The sequence below is a fragment of the Rhinopithecus bieti genome, unplaced genomic scaffold (genome assembly GCF_001698545.2).
Source record: "Rhinopithecus bieti isolate Rb0 unplaced genomic scaffold, ASM169854v2 scaffold_9899, whole genome shotgun sequence".
Classification (NCBI taxonomy): domain Eukaryota; kingdom Metazoa; phylum Chordata; class Mammalia; order Primates; family Cercopithecidae; genus Rhinopithecus; species Rhinopithecus bieti.
The window spans coordinates 784,183-803,273 of NW_016806979.1; the positions used below are offsets into that span (position 1 = coordinate 784,183).

The following is a 19,091-nucleotide window of genomic DNA, read 5'->3' on the forward strand; positions in this document are numbered from 1 at the left end:
TTAGCCAGGATGGTCTCGATCTCCTGACCTCGTGATCCGCCCGTCTCGGCCTCCCAAAGTGCTGGGATTACAGGCTTGAGCCACCGCGCCCGGCCCAGGCTAATTTTTTATATTTTTAGTAGAGATGGGGTTTCACCATGTTAGCCAGGCTGGTCTCAATCTCCTGACCTCAAGTGATCCACCCACCTTGACCTCCTAAAGTGCTGGGATTACAGGCAATGAGCCACCACGCTCAGCCTAATTTTTGTATTTTTAGTAGAGACAGGTTTTTGCCATGTTGGCCAGGCTGTTCTTGAACTCCTGACCTCAGGTGATCTGCCTGCCTCAGGCTCCCAAAGGACTAGGATTACAGGTGTGAGCCGCTGTGCCCGGCCATGGTAACTGTTGATAGGGAATGTGAGGTGGGTACTGTGGAAGGAAAATTAGGGCCCCTCACGGTGCACCCCGAACCTGCCTTCTCTTTACTGCAGCGGCCACCATGCTGCCACTGGACTCAGAGCCGGCCCTGAATGAGCTGCTGCTTCGCAAGGAGGAGGAGTGGAGGGCGTTGCAGGCCCACCGCAGCCAGCTGCAGGAGGCGGCTCTGCAGGACACACGGAGCCAGCTGCAGGAGGCGCAGGGGAAACTGCGGTGCCTGCAGGAGGACTTTGTCTACAACCTTCAGGTGCTGGAGGAGCGGGACCTTGAGCTGGAGCGCTATGATGCCGCCTTCACCCGGGCCAGGGAGTGGGAGGAGGCCAGGCGGGCAGAGGTGAGCGAGCTCAAGATAGAGGCAGCTAAGCTGAGGCAGGCGCTAGGCAGAGAGACCAGGAAGGTGGAGGAGCTGCAGCAGCAGCAGCAGCTGGTGTGGCAGGAGCATCGCCTGGAGCTGGAGCGCGTCCACAGGTGAGCCACCAACCGACGAGCCCTCCCCCGCAGCGCTTGGCGGAGGCCCCACACGCCCCTGCTCCGCTGTGCCGCCCGAGCACTGCCCACTCTCACTGCCACTCCTCCCGCTGCTGATTCCGGGCCACGGGGGCTGGTCTGAGTGGCCGAGTGCCTCGTGGCCTCTGAACGTGTGTTTGTTGAGTGAATGTGTGTGGATCCAGGAATGCCCTGTCTTTTTCTGGGCTCTGATATAACTGAAATTAATGGAGATGGGTTTAAATATTTGGAATTTATTTCGTTAATTACAAATCTATATTAACACATATTTGAATTTATAATGATTTTAATATGAAATCTCTAGTAATTTCAAAACCAAATGAGCTGACTTAAGGCAAAGTCGACATAAAAACCTACAGCCTTTGTCGTGGGGCCTGTCATGGGGCCCCTGGAACTTACCCACATGCCTGGTATCCCCTCAGCTCCACTCACCCAGCCGTGCTGTGGAGAGTTTGGGGAGACAGGAGGGAAGGAAGGAGGACAGGCTTCTCTGACAAGATCTTCCATCCCCCACTTCGGAAGCACCGCAGGTTCATCATAGCACATTAGCAGTTAGAGGCCCTTCCTGTGTAATGTGTGTGTGCAGGTGTCAGGAGAGCCGGCTGCACTCTCTGTTTGTACTTAACAGGAGCCTGGATACTTTTTTTATGTTTTATGTATTCTTCTAATGTAAGCAGCTTTTTTTTTTTTTGAGACGGAGTTTCGCTCTGTTGCCCAGGCTGGAGTGCAGTGGCAGGATCTTGGCTCACTGCAAACTTGGTCTCCCAGGTTCAAGTGGTTCTCCCACCTCAGCCTCCCGAGTAGCTGAGACTATAGGTGCCCACCACCACGCCTGGCTATTTTTTTTTTTTTCCTGTATTTTTAGTAGAGATGGGGTTTTGCCATGTTGCCCAGGCTGGTCTTGAACTCCTGACCTCGGGTGATCCACTGGCTTCGGCCTCCTAAAGTGCTGGGATTATAGACATAAGCCACCGCACCTGTCCATAAGCAGCTTTTTAAAGCACTTTTTAAAGCCACAGGAGTAAACTGCTCTTATCATAGAAAGTCATTTCTCAGAGAAGACGCTGTGGTGGAATGGCACAGTGAAAGCTGCCACAGGCCATCTGTTGTGTCATCTCCAGGCCCTAAAGAGAGCTGACTGCGCACACCGCTCCGAAATGTGCGTCCAGCACTTTCCTGATCGATTTGTGATGTCTGTTCTTTGTGTCAATGTGCTGGGTTCTGCCGCACCCTTTTAACTGACCGGCTACCCTCTGTTGTGTATGCTGGGCCCGTTTGCTCAGAAGGGTCTCAGATGGGTGTGAGCAGGCCAACAGGACCACGCCAGGTGCTCCTGTGCAGCAGAGAGACCTTCTGCGGCAGGTCAGGTGCAAGGAGAGGAGACCCACGTTGGTAGGTGCAGTGCCACTCTGGCTCAGAAGCCCCAGCCAGTATTCCGCAGCCAGTATCTCCTGTAGCAGCCCACAGGGATCACGTCTGTGGTCCCTGCAACAGATGTACCCCAGCGAGAGTCACTGTCTTCTACGAAGCCCACAGTATTTATGGTTCCTTTATCGCATCTCCCAGTGTGGATAAACAGCGTGGATAGAAAGTGCCAGCCAACAGTCATTTGACCCAAGCAGCACTGCTTGGTAATGTGGCACACACCCATGTGCCACCTTCCCAGGGTCCAGGGAAAGAGCTAGAGAGTTGAGCTGGAGGTCAGCTTCTCCCTGAGTGGAGGGAGAGTGTCTAGAAGCTCCCGTCCCCAGCATGAAGGCTGGCGCTCAGGCTGCACCTTGTCCAGACGCCGAGTCCATGCAGGCGCATGCAGTGCTTGGACAGCTGAGGCCCACTTGCCCTCCGTGTGGGGGCTGACTTTCTCATAGCTGTTTTCCAGAGTGTTTGGAGTATCCTTTTAAAAGTGCTTTACATTATGTTGTGAGGTGTCTCTTCAAGTCTTTTGCTCATTCTTCTCTCCAAGCGTGGGATGTTTTCAGCCATGTTCAGGTACTTTTTCAGTCTCACGCTCTTTTTTTTTTTTTGAGACAGAGTCTCTCTCTGTCACCCAGGCTGGAGTGCAGTGGTGTGATCTTGGCTCACTGCAACCTCTGCCTCTGGGGTTCAAGGGATTCTCCTGCCTCAGCCTCTGGAGGAGCTGTGATTGCAGGTGCCCACCACCACGCCCAGCTAAGTTTTGTATTTTTAGTAGAGACGGGGTTTCACCGTGTTGGCCAGGCTAGTCTCGAACTCCTGACCTCAAGTGATCCGCCTACCTCGGGCTCCCACAGTGCTGGGATGACAGCGTGAGCCACCGCGCCCGGCCTGCTATAGCTTTTTCTTTGCTGAGATTTGTTTTTCCATTTGCTTTATTCGATTACTTGAAGTGCTTTTATAACGACTGCTATAGCATCCTTGTTGAAGAATTCCAGCGTCTGTGTTATCTTCATGTTGGCATCTACCTATTGTCTTTTCTCTTTCAAGCTCAGATCTTTCTTTTATTTTCTTTTTCTTTTTTTTTTTTTTTTTGACACGGAGTCTTGCTCTGTCGCCCAGGCTGGAGTGCAGTGGCACCATCTTGGCTCACTGCAAGCTCCGCCTCCCGGGTACACGCCATTCTCCTGCCTCAGCCTCCCTAGTAGCTGGGACTACAGGCGCCGCCACCACACCTGGCTAATTTTTTTGCATTTTAGGTAGAGATGGGGTTTTACCTTGTTAGCCAGGATGGTCTTGATCTCCTGACCTTGTGATCTACCCACCTTGGACTCCCAAAGTGCTGGGATTACAGGCGTGAACCACCGCACCGATCAGATCTTTCTGGTTTTTGGTTGTCAGGTTTTTTTTTTATTGTATCCTGGACATTTTGGGTTTTATGTTGTGAGACTTTGGGTCCTATTTAATTTCCTCTTTTATAGATTGGTGTAGCATGCTGGTCCAGGTGGGGCTGGAAGTTCTGCTACCCTGTGGGTCCTACTGAAGCCACCGCTTCGTAAAAGCAAAGCACCAACTTTCGCGTGTCAAGTACACCTTGAAAATGTATTACCTCTGCTGAATATTTGGTGTGGCTTTTCTCAATGCTGTTTTATTACCACAGTGACAAGAATGGTGAGATTGACCACCACCGGGAACAATATGAAAATCTAAAATGGAGGCTGGAGAGAAAACTTGAGGAGCTCGATGGTGAGCTTGCTCTGCAGAGACAGGTAGAGCCTCTGGGTCAGCCCCTTCCTGGGTGCTTTCCCCGCCTGCCCATTGGGAAACTGAAATCATGTAGGGCTGAGGAAAAGACAACCATTTGGTTCATTGCCTGCATTCCCCTTGGGAGTACAATGGTGTCATCGGGGCAGATGCCACTCTGAGATGGTCTGCAGGGACACAGGATGGGATGTCTACATGCAGCCACCTCCACGGTGTTTCCTTGTTTCCTTTCCTCATGGATTAGTCAGGGTTCTCCAGGGAAACAGGCAATAGGAGATGTGTAGATATATAGGAGGTAAATTATAGGAATTCATTCATGCAGTTATGGAGGCCATGAAGTCCCACAGTTTGCCATCTGCAAGCTGGAGAACCTGGGAAGCTGGTGGTGTAATTCAGCCCAGGTGCAAAGGCCTGAGCACCAGGGAGCCACTGATGTGAGTCCTGGTCCAGTTCTGAAGGCTCAAGATGCAGGAGCCCAGTGTCCAAGGCAGGAGAAGGCGAATGTCTCAGCTCAAGCAGAGAGAACGAGTTCACCGTTCATTGCATTTTGTTCTATTCAGGCCCTCAGTGGATTGGATGACACCCGTCCACACTAGGAGGGCAGATCGTCTTTACTTCGTCTGTGAATTACAATGCTAGTCTCTTCTGGAAACACCCTTGCAGACACTCCCAGAAATAATTTTTTACCAGCTATCTGGGCAGCCTGTAGCCTAGTCGTTTGACACATGGAATTAACCAGCACACCTCAGAAATGATGAAACTTTTAAATTTATTTTAGAAAAGTATAATTTTAAAACATGAATTTTACTGTAGAAAAGAATTTGGAATTCAATTATGGTAAGTTTAAAAACAGATGCTTCAACTGACAAATGGCAGTCACCGAATTTCTCCTCGGGGTTCTTGAAACTCAGCCTACACCACCAAGAGACTCAGTTGTGCTGGGGTTTTGTTGAAAGACATCCTATAGATTTATATACAGAGACCACAGTCAGAGATGCCACTACTGTGTGCATATGTGACAAGGGGCTGCGTCTCTGCAGGTATACATGTGATGAGGGACTGTGCCTGTGCAGGTGCAGGTATATGACATGGGGCTGTGTCTGTGCAGGTGCAGGTGTCAGGAGGGTCTGTGTCTCTGACAGGTGTCACGAGGGGCTGCAGCTCTGCAGGTGTCAGGAGGAGCTGCGTCTGCAGGAGTCACAAAGGTCTGCGTCTCTGCAGGTGCAGGAGTCACGAGGGGCTGCGTCTCTGCAGGTGTCATAGTGGCTTCTTCTATGAAAGTGCAGGTGTGATGAGGGGCTGCATTTATGCAGGTGCAGGTGTAATAAGTGGCTGTGTCTATGCAGGTAGGTGCAAGTGTTACTAGAGGCTGTGTCTATGGGGGTGTCATGAGGGGCTGCGTCTGTGCAGGTGCAGCAGTGATGAAGGGCTTTGTGGAGGTGTGACAGGGTCCCCTCTTTGGTCCTGTCGGATGTTGGGAGCTTGGTCATAGTAGGATAGGCCAGTGTGTTGAGAATTTGCCACAGTCAGGTCAGCAGAGAAGGAGGCCACGCTCACGTCATGATGGGCCCTCGTGTGGACTGTCCACTTGTCCCCGGAAGTGCTGAGCTCACTCCCCTTGTTCACAGGTCCCTGAGGCTGCTTCTGAAATGGCCTGCAGAGGACTTTCTCTTGGAATTCTCAGAGACCAAAGAGCTTTGTCGATTGTAGGTGAGTTTGAGAACACCCGGAGTTCATTAGGCATGAAGCCAGCATCTAAAATCTGTGGTCAAGCAGAGACCAGTGGTGGCTTTTCTAAGTAATGAGGCTTTCTCAAGTGGCTCCAACGTCACTTCCAAAGAAGGAGTTTGAGGAGGATCCAGCTGTGGGTGGTCCTGCCCAGCAGGTGGGGGGCTCTCGGCAGCATTTGGGAACAGTGGCGATTTGAGGCTGGTTGTAGTTGGCGGGGCACGGCCATTCTTGTCAGGGTTTCTGGTTGGGCCGTAACTCTGACTGACTTCCCAGGCTGTCCACACCAAATTTCTCAGACTCAGCAGGGCTCATTCAGGGAGAGCCATCTCAGATGTTGGGAACATGGATTTTTTATCATGTTCGGATAGTAGCCTTGTCTCTGGAAGGAAGGAAACGTGATGTTTTAACATAGCAGCTTTGGTTACTAGGGGAAATTTGGGCGGCACGCATCTAGTGTGGTTCTGGACAGTCTGATCCTGTGTGAGCTCTGGGATGCTGGCACCAGCTGTTGGGAAGCTCTGTTCTGCTGCTGGCATCTCAGCCTTTTAGTTACTAAACTGGGGTCTTACATGCTTGTCAGTTTCATGGTTTCCCTTGTTCTGATTTCTTGTCTCTTGTTTTGGAAGATCTTGGTGTTTGTTATTGTCAGAGGTAGAATCGACTCAATGGAGATAAGGATTTTTCTTTTCTTTTTTTTTTCTGTGGCGACAGGGCCTCACTATGTTGCCCGGGCTGGTCTTGAACTCCTGGGCTCAAGCGATCCTCCCGCCTCGGCCTCCCAGAGTGCTGTTACCGGTGTCACTGACCCCAGCTTCTCTCCTCGACAGTGTGTGTGGTCCTTCTCTGTTGACCACCGTGTCCTGCTCACCTCTGGATCCCACCTCCCAGGACATGGGTGGGGGTCTTTGCTGGGTTCCCACTGTTCTTTCACCATGAAACCTATTTGTTGCAGGAACTGCGGCTGGAGTTTGAATTGAAAATGCAGAAGAGGGAGCATGAATTCCGTCTGCAGACTGACAGCATGAGCAACACAGCCTTGTCCCAGGAGCTCAAGGTAACTGGGGACACCCTTGGGTCTTGAAGGTTTTTTGGTTTTTCCTTGGTCAGGTGTGGTAGCTCACACCTGTAATCCCAGCACTTTGGGAGGTCAAGGCAAGAGGATCCCTTGGGCCCAGGAGTTCCAGACCGGCAAGCAGGTGGGCCATGTGGATGCCCTGTGCCCCATGACAGGGTGGGCACTCCCATCAAAGATGGGCACTGGGTGCCAGTTCACCTCTGCCCCCATCTGCTGTGTGAGTTGATCATAGTCCTGGATACCTGCCCGTGGTGGCATCATAATACGCAGATCAGTAGGAAAAGCAAGAGCTGAGTCTCAACGCCTGCGAGGCCGGGTGCAGCTCAGGCCGGTGCAACTCAGGCCGGGCGCAGCCCGGTCCTCATGTCGGCTGACTTGGGTGCAGCAGCCATCGTCACCACCCGTGGCTTACAGGCTGGGAAACAGGCCCGGGAAGGTACCGAAGAGCTCAGTGTGCAGCTCAAGTGGCTTGCTCAGCACCGAGCCCCTTCCTAGACCCCTGGCTTTGTGTTTAATTTCCTTGTTTAAATAACGTGCAAATTATGTGCTAAGAAATGAAGTGCAATTAAATTGGTCTGTTGGGCTTGGACCAATTAGGGTATTAGGGCACCCTAATGGACTGATTTTGGTGGGGTACTGAGTGCTGTCAGGGGGGTCAGTGAAGGCCAGGCGCGGTGGCTCATACCTGTAATCCCAGCACATTGGGAGGCTGAGGCAGGTGGATCACCTGAGGTCAGGAGTTCGAGACCAGCCTGGCCAACATGGGGAAACGCTATCTCTACTAAAAATACAAAAATTAGTTGGGTGTGGTGGTGGATGCCTGTAATCCTAGCTACTCATGAGGCTAAGGCAGGAGAATTGCTTGAACCCAGGAAGGGGAGGTTGTAGTGAGCCGAGATCGCGCCATTGCACTCCAGCCTGGGCAACAGAACGAGACTCTGTCTCAAAAAAAAAAAAAAAAAGTCATTGAGTCTCATTTGAGTTGTGTTAGGACATTCTCACTCTTTTACTGCTTCTTTGCTTCTTGAGTTTTCATTTTTCTTCTCCCTCCCAATCCTGATAAAATGGCAATATGTACCCCTAATGCCTCAGTGTCTTCTAATTATCGCCTCATTTTGAACTCTTTTTTATCATTCAAAGGTTAAACTACTGCACAAAGAGCTAGAGGCTCTGAAGGAAGCCGGGGCAAAGGCTGCAGAGAGTCTGCAGAGGGCAGAGGCCACCAACACCGAGCTGGAGAGGAAGCTCCAGAGTCGAGCCGCGGAGCTCCGGGACCTGGAGGCCATGAACTGCGCCCGGTGCGTGAGTACTTCATCTCCTGAGGCCTGCTCTGTGGCAGCCTCGCAGGCCAGGACCAGAGTCTGGGGGATTCTACCTTTTCTGCTCATTCCAGGCTGGCCTTTGCTTTCATCTCACTTGCTCCTTCCACAAATATTTGGTTTTTTTCAGGGTAAAGGACTTAGAGGATAAACTTCACTCTGTGCAGCTAACCAGGAAGAAGGAAGAGGAAACATTTAAGAGGAAGTGAGTGTTTCACCTCCCAACATCGTGCTGCATGTCAGTGCTCCCAGGAGAGGAGGGAAGTGGAACCATTGTGCTGATGCCCCAGGGAGCAGAGGGTCCCACTCCAGGGGTTGGGGCCTGGGAGCCCGCTGCTTTGCATTTCTTTGTTTCTCTTTTCTTTTCTTTTCTTTCTCTCTCTCTCTCTTTCTTCTGTCTTTCTTTCTTTTCTTTCTTTCTTTTTTTTTTTTTTGAGGCAGAGTCTCACTCTGTCTCCCAGGCTGGAGTGCAGTGGCGTGATCTCGGCTCAGTGCAAGCTCCACCTCCCGGGTTCACGCCATTCTCCTGCCTCAGCCTCCTGAGTAGCTGGGACTACAGGCGCCCGCCACCGCGCCCGGCTAATTTTTTGTATTTTAGTAGAGACGGGGTTTCACCGTGTTAGCCAGGATGGTCTCGATCTCCTGACCTCGTGATCCGCCACCCTCGGCCTCCCAAAGTGCAGGGATTACAGGCGTGAGCCACCGCGCCCGGCCCTCTTTCTTTCTTTTCCTTTCTTCCTTCCTTCTTTTCTTTTCTTTCTTTTTCTTTCTTTCTTTCTTTTTTTTTTTTTGAGAAGGGTCTTGCTGTGTGCCCAGGCTGGATTGCTGTAGTACAATCTTGGCTCACTGTAATCTCCCCACCAAACCCCAGGTTCAAACAATTCTTATGTCTGAGCCTCCCAAGTAACTGGTACTATAGGCGTGCACCACCATGCCTGGCTAATTTTTGCATTTTTAGTAGAGACAGGGTCTCACCATGTTGGCCAGGCTGGGCTTGAACTCTTAGCCTCAAATGACCCACCCACCTCCTTGGCCTCCCAAAATGCTGCGATTATAGGCATGAGCCACCACACTCAGCCTTGCTTTGGATTTCTGTTTATGCCCTGCTTTGGACTTTTTCAGTGGTGTTTAGACTTCTTAGTGCTGTAAAACGTAAAACTTAGACTAGGTGCAGTGGGAAGCTCATCTGAGCCCGGGAGATTGAGGCTGCAGTGAGCCATGATTGTGCCACTGTACTCCAGCCTGGGCCACAGAATGAGACCCTGTCTCAAAAGCAAAACAAAACAAAACAAAACACACAATTTTTAACACCTGGCCAGGCGTGGTGGCTCAGGCCTGTAATCCCAGCATGTTGGGAGGCCGAGGCGGGTGAATCACTTGAGGTCAGGAATTCGAGACCAGCCTGACCAACATACATGGTGAAACCCCGTCTCTACTAAAAATACAAAAATTAGCTGGGCATGGTGGTGCGTGCCTGTAATCCCAGCTACTCAGGAGGCTGAGGCAGAGTATCTCTTGAACCCGGGAGGTGGAAGTTGCAGTGAGCCAAGACCACGCTGCTGCACTCCAGCCTGATGACAGAGCAAGACTCCCTATCAAAAAATCAAAAAATAAAAAATTAATTAATTAATTAACACCTAAGTTAGACGTTAACTTTTAAAACTTCAAGGCTTTACTTACTAACGAGTTAATCAGTTTTAGATTGTAGCCATTCTACTTTGGTGATACAGTAACCTTTATTTTTTAAACTATTGTGGGAAAAGAATTTTCTTCCCTTGGATCTGTAACTATCAAGTTCTAAAGAGCCCTTTTCCTGTTGAAATGGTTTTTATTGGGCCAGGAGCGGTGACTCACGCCTGTAATCCCAGCACTTTGAGAGGCTGAGGCGGGTGGATCACGAGGATGGGAGATCGAGACCATCCTGGCTAACAGGGTGAAACCCCATCTCTACTAAAAATACAAAAAAAAAAAATTAGCCGGGCGAGGTGGTGGGTGCCTGTAGTCCCAGCTTCTCGGGAGGCTGAGGCAGGAGAATGGTGTGAGCCCAGGAGGCGGAGCTTGCAGTGAGCCAAGATCGCACCACTGCACTCCAGCCTGGGCGACAGAGCGAGACTCCGTCTCAAAAAAAAAAAAAGAAATGTTTTTTGTTGCTCAGTGTGGGTCATGTGACCCCAGGCAGAGCAGCAGCAGGTTCTCCGTGTGCCTGGCATTGCCGGGTATCATGGGATACCCAGAAAGTAGACATCATGGTGGTCCCGGGGCAGTGGCCCTGGCGAAGCCATTGGAGAATCCACCTTACAAGCTGAAAGGCAGTGAGGTCAAGATGGGATGGAGCCAGGCAGGCTCTGAGAGGACAGGGCCAGGTGGGGCAGCTTTGCTCAGGAGGGGAGCTTAGGCCATGGGGTCTGGTAGGGGAGGTCAGTGAGTTCAGCTGGGAGGATCCTGGGCCTGGGTGCCTTCAGTGGGACCCCATGAACCTGCACAGGGGCAGCCTCTGTGTCAGCTCCCACAGGTCATTTCCTTTTTCTTTTCTGAAGAAACGTTGTGACTATAAATAAAAAACACATAGGCTGCTTAGGAAGATACTGTGTAATCACAACGGGTGATGGACAGTGACTCAGGTGCATTTTCTTGCATCTTTTATTGACATGATATTTGTGCAGTTTGTATAAATCAAGAAGAACTTCAAGGACAGTGTCTTTGCTATTTCTAATCAGATCTGCAGTGGGAAGCTGCTTTCCAGCCTGCTGTGCAGACCCTACTGGTGGTGGTGAGAGAGGGTTGTGCCCTCAGCTGGCTCGCGTTGTGAGGGCACCCATCAGGGTTCCCATACCTAGATGAGGAAACCAAGGCAGAGTCGAGCCCAAACAGACACAGAGCAGATGGCAGTGGTGCAGGACTGCTTGCTTAGCTGCACCGTGCGGCCATGACGAAGCTGGACAGACACTGTTTCTCTTCGTGTGTTTTTAAGTCTACACCTAGCATATTTCAAAATCATAAATTGAAATACAGTTGTTGCTTAAACAATGAGGGGGTTAGGGGCATCTAGCCCCATGCAGTAAAAAATTCACATATAACTTTTCACTCCCCAAAAACTTAACTACTAAGAACCTACTGTTGACCAGAAGCCTTACTGATAATACAGTTGATTAACACACATTGGGCATGTTATGTGTATTCTATGCTGATTCTTAAAGTAATGTTAGCTAGAGGAAAGAAAATGTCATTAAGAAAATCACACAGCACTTTGGGAGGCCGAGTCAGGGGGATCACTTGAAGTCAGGAGTTCAAGACCAGCCTGACCAACATGGTGAAACCCCATCTCTACGAAAAATACAAAATTGGCCGGGCGTAGTGGTGCACGCCTATAATCCCAGCTATTTGGGAGACCGAGGCAGGAGAATCGCTTGAACCCAGGAGGTGGAGATTGCAGTGACCCAAAATGGCGCGCCACTGCACTGCAGCCTGGGTGACAGAGTGAGACTCCATCTCAAAAAATAAATGAAAAGAAAAAAACAGAAAATCATAAGAGGCCAGGCACAGTGGCTCATGCCTGTAATCCCAACACTTTGGAGGCCGAGGCAGATGGATCGCTTTATGTCGGAAGTTCGAGACCAGCCTGGTCAACATGGTGAAACCCGTCTCTACTAAAAATATAAAATTAGCTGGGCATGGTGGTACACACCTGTAATCCCAGCTACTTGGCAGGCTGAGGCAGGAGAATCACTTGAACTCGGGAGGTGGAGGTTTCACTGAGCCGAGATTGCGCCACTGCACTCCAGCCTGGGCGACAGAGTGAGACTCTGTCTCAAAAAAAAAAAAAAGAAAAAAGAAAGTAATAAAAAAGTAGAAGTAGGTTGGGCACTGTGGCTCACACCTTTAATCCTAGTACTTTGGGAGGCCAAGACAGGTGGATTGCTTCAGCTTGGGAGTTCAAGACCAGCCTAGGCAACATGGCATAACCCCTTCTCTAAAAAAATATAAAAAATTAGCCAGGTGTGATGGTTTACACCTGTAGTCCCAGCTACTAGGGGGCTTAAGGCAGGAGGATCACTTGAATCTGGGAGGTTGAGCCTGCAGTGAGCCGAGATGGTGCCACAGCACTCTAGCCTGGGTGACAAAGTGAGACCCTGTCTAAAAAGAAATCTTAGGAAATATGTTTACTGTTAAGTGGAAGTGGATCATCTTTTTTTTTTTTTCTTGAGACAGGGTCTCACTGTCGCCCAGGCTGGAGTGCAGTGGCCGGATCTCAGCTCACTGCAAGCTCCGCCTCCCGGGTTTACACCATTTTCCTGCCTCAGCCTCCCCAGTAGCTGGGTCTACAGGCACCCGCCACCTCGCCCGGCTAGTTTTTTGTATTTTTTAGTAGAGACGGGGTTTCACTGTGTTAGCCAGGATATCTCAATCTCCTGACCTCGTGATCCACCCGTCTTGGCCTCCCAAAGTGCTGAGATTGCAGGCTTGAGCCACCGCGCCCGGCCAAAGCGGATCATCTTATAGCTCTTCATCCTCATCATCTTCACATTGAGGAGGTTGAGGAGGAGGAGACAGAGGTGGAGGAGGTAGAAGGGAGCGCAGCAGAGGCAGACAGCCTTGGTGTAACTTGACAAAAATACATTGTAATTCCGTCTGACTTTTTTACTTTTTCCTTTCTCTAAAAAGGTTTCTATACAGTGCCAATCCCACTTTCACACTTGAGTCTCAGTGCCCATGTCATAGACAGTTCCACGTGGTAAAAAATCAAGGCAGGCATGAGTGGTGGGAGCCCTTCTGCAGGAGTGTCTGTCTGATGTCGGTTTCTTTTCTGGCACTGCCTCTATATCTGTTTCCTCATCGTCTGGCACCGGTTCGGAAGCACTTGTCCCCATTGAGTTGTCTCCCGTTCATTCCTCTGCTGTGGGGTCAGCTCTGGGGTTTCTCCAAGATCCGTGCTGTGAAATCCTTTACCCTGCACCCTGACTTTTTTTTTTTTTTTTTTTTTTTTTTTTTTTGCCATATTGCAATTGATCCCATGATTTACTTGATTGGCACCATTGGACATCCTGTGAAGTCAGGCACGACATCTAGACACGGCTTTTTTCATCAGGAATTTATTATTTGGGGCTTGATGGCTTCCGTGGCTTTTTCTATAGCAACGATGGCTTCAGTGGTGGAAACCTGCCAGGCTTTCAAGGTGTTCTTCTCTCTGTGGGGTTTTCGGCCGCAGCATTGACATCCTTTCCAAAGAGCGCCATGTGTAGTGAGCCTTAAGTTCCGTATGGCCTCTGATAAAGGCTAAATTAGAGGCATTGTGTCTGGGGGCAAGCAGACCATGTCGATGCCTTGCTGTTGAACTCATGGGTTCTGGGTGGCAAGAGGCATTGTCCATTATCAAAATAACTTTTTTTGGAGACAGCCTCTCTGCTGCCCAGGCAGATGGTGCAGTGATGCAGTCTCAGCTCACTGCAGCCTCTGCCTCTGGAGTTCAAGTGATCCTCGTGCCTCAGCCTCCCAAGTAGCTGGGAGTACAGATGTGCACCACTACACCTGGCTAATTTTTGTATTTTTAGCAGAGATGGAGTTCGCCATGCTGGCCAGGCTGGTCTCAAACTCTTGTCCTCAAGTGGTCCAGGCACCTCGGCCTCCCAAAGTGCTGCGATTACTGGGGCGAGCCACCACACGCAGACTGGATTAATGTGTTTTAGAATGTCCAGCAGCTGCAGACCTGTCTTGTAAATGCATGACTTTCCTCTGCTCACTTCCAGCATCACGGGTGGCCCTTTGCATAGATCCCATGGTGTTATTGAAGGTTTACAGTATTACTAAACACAATGAGAAATAGGTAAGAACCTTGAGATGTCACTCTATACTGGGATATGAAGAACCTTGAGATGTCACTCTATACTGGGATATGCAATTTACTGGAGAGACAGACTGCTCACACGGAGATGATTAGTGTCTCTCTTTTTTTTTTTTTTGAGATGGAGTTTCGCTCTTATCACCCAGGCTGGAATGCAGTGGCACGATCTCAGCTCACTACAACCTTCGCCTCCCGAGTTCTAGTGATTATCCTGCCTCAGCCTCCCCAGTAGCTGGGATTACAGGTGCACGCCACCATGCCTGGCTAATTTTTGTGTTTTTAGTAGAGACGGGGTTTCTCCATGTTCATCCGGCTGGTCCCGAACGTGCGACCTCAGGTGATCTGCCTGCCTTGGCCTCCCAAAGTGCCACCATGCCCGGCCATGTCACATGGTGTTTTAAGCAGATACTGGAAACACTTGAGCTCACCATAATAGCAGGAAATGCAGTGGCTACGAAATGACCACCGTGGTGTGGTTCAGACTGAGTTAACTGTGTGCAGTTGTTTAATAGTGCATCTTCTGTTTGTTTACATTTCCCTAGACTGCAAATAGCCCAGTGTAAGGTCTGTAAGTGTTTGTGTGCATACATTTTGATACATTTTGATATATTTTAACTTTTAAAAATAGATGTGTGTATATTTTATGGTAGTAAATGATAAAATTAGTATATATATTTTATGGTTTCATGACAATTTAACTTTTTCAATATTTTAGGGCACATAGTCTAAGAACTTTTCAAATTGTCACAAAACTCCAAAACATTTTCCAGTATATGTATTGAAAATAATTATTGTATAAATGGATCCCTGCAGTTCAAACTCCTGTTGTTCAAGGGTTAACTATTGTTGAAAATGAGTGTAATTTCTAGCATTAATAAATAAAACTGTTCAGTCACTCTTTAAAATATTTATTTTTAGGCTGGGCACAGTGGCTTATGCCTGTAATCCCAGCTCTTTGGGAGGCCGAGGCGGGCGTATCACGAGGTCAGGAGATGGAGACCATTCTGGTTAACGTGGTGAAACCCCGTCTCTACTAAAAATACAAAAATTAGCCGGGCGTAGTGGTGTGTGCCTGTAATCCCAGCTACTCGGGAGGCTGAGGCATGAGAACTGCTTGAACCCGGGAGGCGGAGGTTGCAGTGAGCTGAAATCACGCCACTGCACTCCAGCCTAGGTGACAGAGCAAGATTCTGTCTCAAAAAATAAATAAAATATTTATTTTAAAATTAAAATAATTTTCTTATTTCTCAGCTCCAACTACTCCTACTTTAGAATGTTTCTAATGTAGGTGGGACACAATGGCTTACACTTGTAATCGTAGCACTTTCGGAGGCTGAGGCAGGAGAATCCCTTGAGCTCGGGAGTTTGAGACCAGCCTGGGCAACATGGGGAGATCCCGTCTCTACAAATAATTTTTTTAAAAATTAGCCGGGTGTGGTGGTACATTTATGTGGTCCCAGCTACTTGGGAGGCTGAGGCAGGAGGATCCCCTGAGCATGGGAGGTCAAGGTTGCAGCGAGCCAGGCTCACACCAGTGCATTTCAGCTTAGGTAACAGTGAGACTCAAAAAAAAAATAATAATAAATTCTAATCTAAATACCATAATGATTTAATATCCACTAACAAGGCCGGTGGCTCACTCCTGTAATCCTAGCACTTTGGGAGGCCAAGGCGAGTGGATCACTTGAGGTCAGGAGTTCGAGACCAGCCTGGCCCACATGGTGAAGTCTGCTAAAGAGACAGCCTGCATCTCAAAAACCAAAACAAAACACCACTGTCATCGATCTCAGAAAACTACCTGAACCAGCCTTGCTGTAGCCGTCAGAAAATGTACATCATTCCTTTTTCCCCTTGAACTATTTCCATCCCTCTTCCCCACAGAATCTTATACGAATATATTTTTTGTGTTTGAATACATTTGAAGTCAATCATCTGTAACAGCAAAATAGTCATATAAATTATATGATATAGTATTTACTAGATATGATCATATAAACTAAAAATAAAATTTGCTGGGGTCACAAGGCTCCAAGTGTTCAGAAAGGCTTTTAATTAAGATACTCTTGTAATTGTTGGTATACATGTGCTAAAACAATACAAGATGCCATAAAATTCAGTAATCGTTAAGTAAAATGTAAAATATTATTGGGAAGGCTCCTTCTACTGAGACCTGTGGGGCTTCCCCCAAGTCAGTTCGTGAGAGCCTGACCCTCACATGCATGATCAGACGGGAGTGGAGCCCCTTATGGCAACATCACACGTGCTCTGAACTACTTCCAAGTTATATGCCAACGACCAACTGGTGACTTCCCCTCAAGAATTATTTTATGTGTATGTTTGTATGTATGTATGTATGTATGTATGTATGTATGTATTTTGAGACGGAGTCTCGCTCTGTCACCCAGGCTGGAGTGCAGTGGCACGATCTCGGCTCATTGCAACCTCCGCCTCCTGGATTCAAGCAATTCTCCTGCCTCAGCCTCCCAAGCAGCTGGGGTTACAGGCATGTGCTACCACGCCTGGCTAATTTCTTCGTATTTTTAGTAGGACGGGGTTTCACCATATTGGCCAGGCTGGTCTTGAACTCCTGATCTCATGTTCCACCTGCTTCAGCCTCCCAAAGTGCTGGGATTATAGGCGTGAGCCACTGTGCCCAGCCTACTTATTTATTTTGAAACGGAGTCTCTTTTGCCCAGGCTGGAGTGCAGTGGTGCAATCTCGGGTCACTGCAACCCCTGCCTCCTGGGTTTAAGCGATTTTCCTGCCTCAGCCTCCCGAGTAGCTGGGATTACAGGGATGCACTACCATGCCTGGCTAATTTTTGAATTTTTTTAGTGGAGACTGGGTTTCACCATGTTGGCCAGGCTGGTCTCGAACTGCTGACCTCAAGCGATCTGCTCTCCTTGGCCCCCTAAAGTGCTGGGATTACAGGCGTGAGCCACTGTGCCCAGCCAAGAATGATTTTAAATCATCCATCAGCTGATAATTGAATGAGCTTCTCCAACTTGGTGGAAGCAGAGAGCTGGGGTTGGCTTTGCCAAGGGGCCTGAAACCAGTCAGCGGAGCTGTTCACTCTCTCAGTCCTGGTAGGGTTAGATCAAAGACTTCACTGAGATGGCTTCCATAATGTTACATATACCTGATAACACTCTACTTAGTAGAGCCTAATATGCTCAGGGTAGAAAACCAACACGTAAATCTTTTTAAAATATTTATTTATTTAGTCCTTTTGCTAATGTGGTTTGTTTTGAGACAGGGTCTCACTGTGTCACCCAGGCTGGAGCGCAGTGGTTTGTTTTGAGACAGGGTCTCACTGTGTCACTCAGGCTAGAGTGCAGTGGCACCATCACGGCTCACTGCAGCCTCGACCTCCCATACTCCAGTGGTCCTCCCACCTCAGCCCCCCGAGTAGCTGGGACTATGGGTGCCTGCCACCACAAAGGCTAATTTTTGTATTTTTCCTAGAGGGTGTTTTGTCATATTGCCCACGCTGATGGTCTTCAACTCCTGGGCTTAAGCTATCCACCTACCTCGGCCTCCCAAAGTGCTTTGGTTATAGGCGTGAGCCACCGTGCCCGGCTGCTAACATAATATTTTTAAAGTAAAAGATTTTTGCCAGGCAAAGTGGTGTGGCCTGTAAGCCCAATTACTTGGGAAGCTGAGGTAAGAGGATTGCTTGAGTTCAAGGCCGGGCTGGGCAACACAGCAAGACTTTGCCTCTAATTGGAAAATAAATAGGCTGGGTGCAGTGTGGCTCAGTAGACCTGGCTGGCTGCCAGGATGCAAAGCAATGAGCTTCTACCTTTTTTTGCTTTCACAGGTTGGTCGGGTCAAACTGTACTCTATGCACCTCCTTTTGGTGTGCTTCTCCGGGGGGCTGTGGGCTCTGGAGGGCAGGCCAGGGGCCTTGGTCCATGTTAGCCTGCAAGGAATGAGGAACAGGTGGCCAGGTGGTTGCTGCAAAGCCTTGAGGCAGACATATAGCAGCACCTGTGCACGAGGCAGGGTAATGAATGCCTCCAAAGAGGGTCTGGGGCCTGGGTGTTGGGGGCTGGGTGAGCACCATGGGACGCTCACTGTTTCAGGCATGAGGAGCTCGACCGTCTAGCCAGGGAGAAGGACGCGGTGCTGGTGGCGGTGAAGGGAGCCCATGTGGAGCAGCTGCGGGAACTGAAGGCCAGCGTTCTGGAGCTGCAGGCCCACTGCGAGACCCTGGAGGCACAGCTCCGCAGGGCAGAGTGGAGGCAGGCCCACACGGCCAAGGAGAAGGATGCTGCCATTGACCAGTGAGTATGTGCCTGGCTCCACCCAGAGGGTGAGGGCAGGGACGGCTGTGGCTGTACTGACCTGGGCCCACTGGTGCCAGACTACAGGAAAGTGGGCCAGGCAGCAGACAGGGAGTGGCTTCTGTAGCTCTCAGTCACTTTTCTTAACCAGTCTTTTTGGTTTTGTTTTTTGCCTTTTCTTTAGTTTTGAAATTGTGTAGTTTCTATGTATGTATGCATTCATCTGTTTATAGTAAGATATGCATAACATAAAATTTGCCATTGTAGCCATTTCTTAGTGTACAGATCAGTGGCAGTGGCATTAGGCACATTCACATTGTTGTGAAACCATCACCACTGTCATCTCCAGAACTTTCCATCTTCCCAGTACACACCAATGCCTCCTTGACCCCCGCCAGCTGCCCCCCAACCCCTGCCAGCTCCCGGCGAGTCCCGCCCGCCCCGGGCCACCTCCATTCTACTTGCTGCCTCTGTGGATGCAGCCAGGCTGGGGACCTCCTGTAAATGGGAATCACGCAGTATTTGTTCTTTTGGGACTCGCTTGTTTCACTTGGCATAATGTCCTCAAAGTTTGCCCACATTTTAACATGTGTCAGAATTTCATTCCTTTTCTCTGAATTTTTAAATTGTGGTAAAATACACATAACATAAAATTTATTATCGTAACCATTTTCCTCCTTTATTTCTTTTCTTTTTCTTTTCTTTCAACTTGACCTTTTTTTTTTTTTTTTTTTTTTTTT

The 19,091-nt window shown here is 49.2% G+C and overlaps 1 protein-coding gene across 1 annotated transcript in view; it reads left to right on the forward strand.

Annotated features, from left to right (window-relative positions):
• The window catches only part of LOC108534258 (coiled-coil domain-containing protein 57-like), a 63,744-nt gene that overhangs the window by 7,345 nt on the left and 37,308 nt on the right, over nucleotides 1-19,091 (forward strand). Inside the window, exons 3-8 of the mRNA XM_017879544.1 lie at nucleotides 471-885; nucleotides 3,998-4,106; nucleotides 6,785-6,886; nucleotides 8,048-8,205; nucleotides 8,357-8,431; nucleotides 18,151-18,351. Of these exons, the coding sequence (XP_017735033.1) occupies nucleotides 479-885; nucleotides 3,998-4,106; nucleotides 6,785-6,886; nucleotides 8,048-8,205; nucleotides 8,357-8,431; nucleotides 18,151-18,351 (1,052 nt within the window). The 5' untranslated portion in view covers nucleotides 471-478. The remainder of the gene's footprint in view (nucleotides 1-470; nucleotides 886-3,997; nucleotides 4,107-6,784; nucleotides 6,887-8,047; nucleotides 8,206-8,356; nucleotides 8,432-18,150; nucleotides 18,352-19,091) is intronic.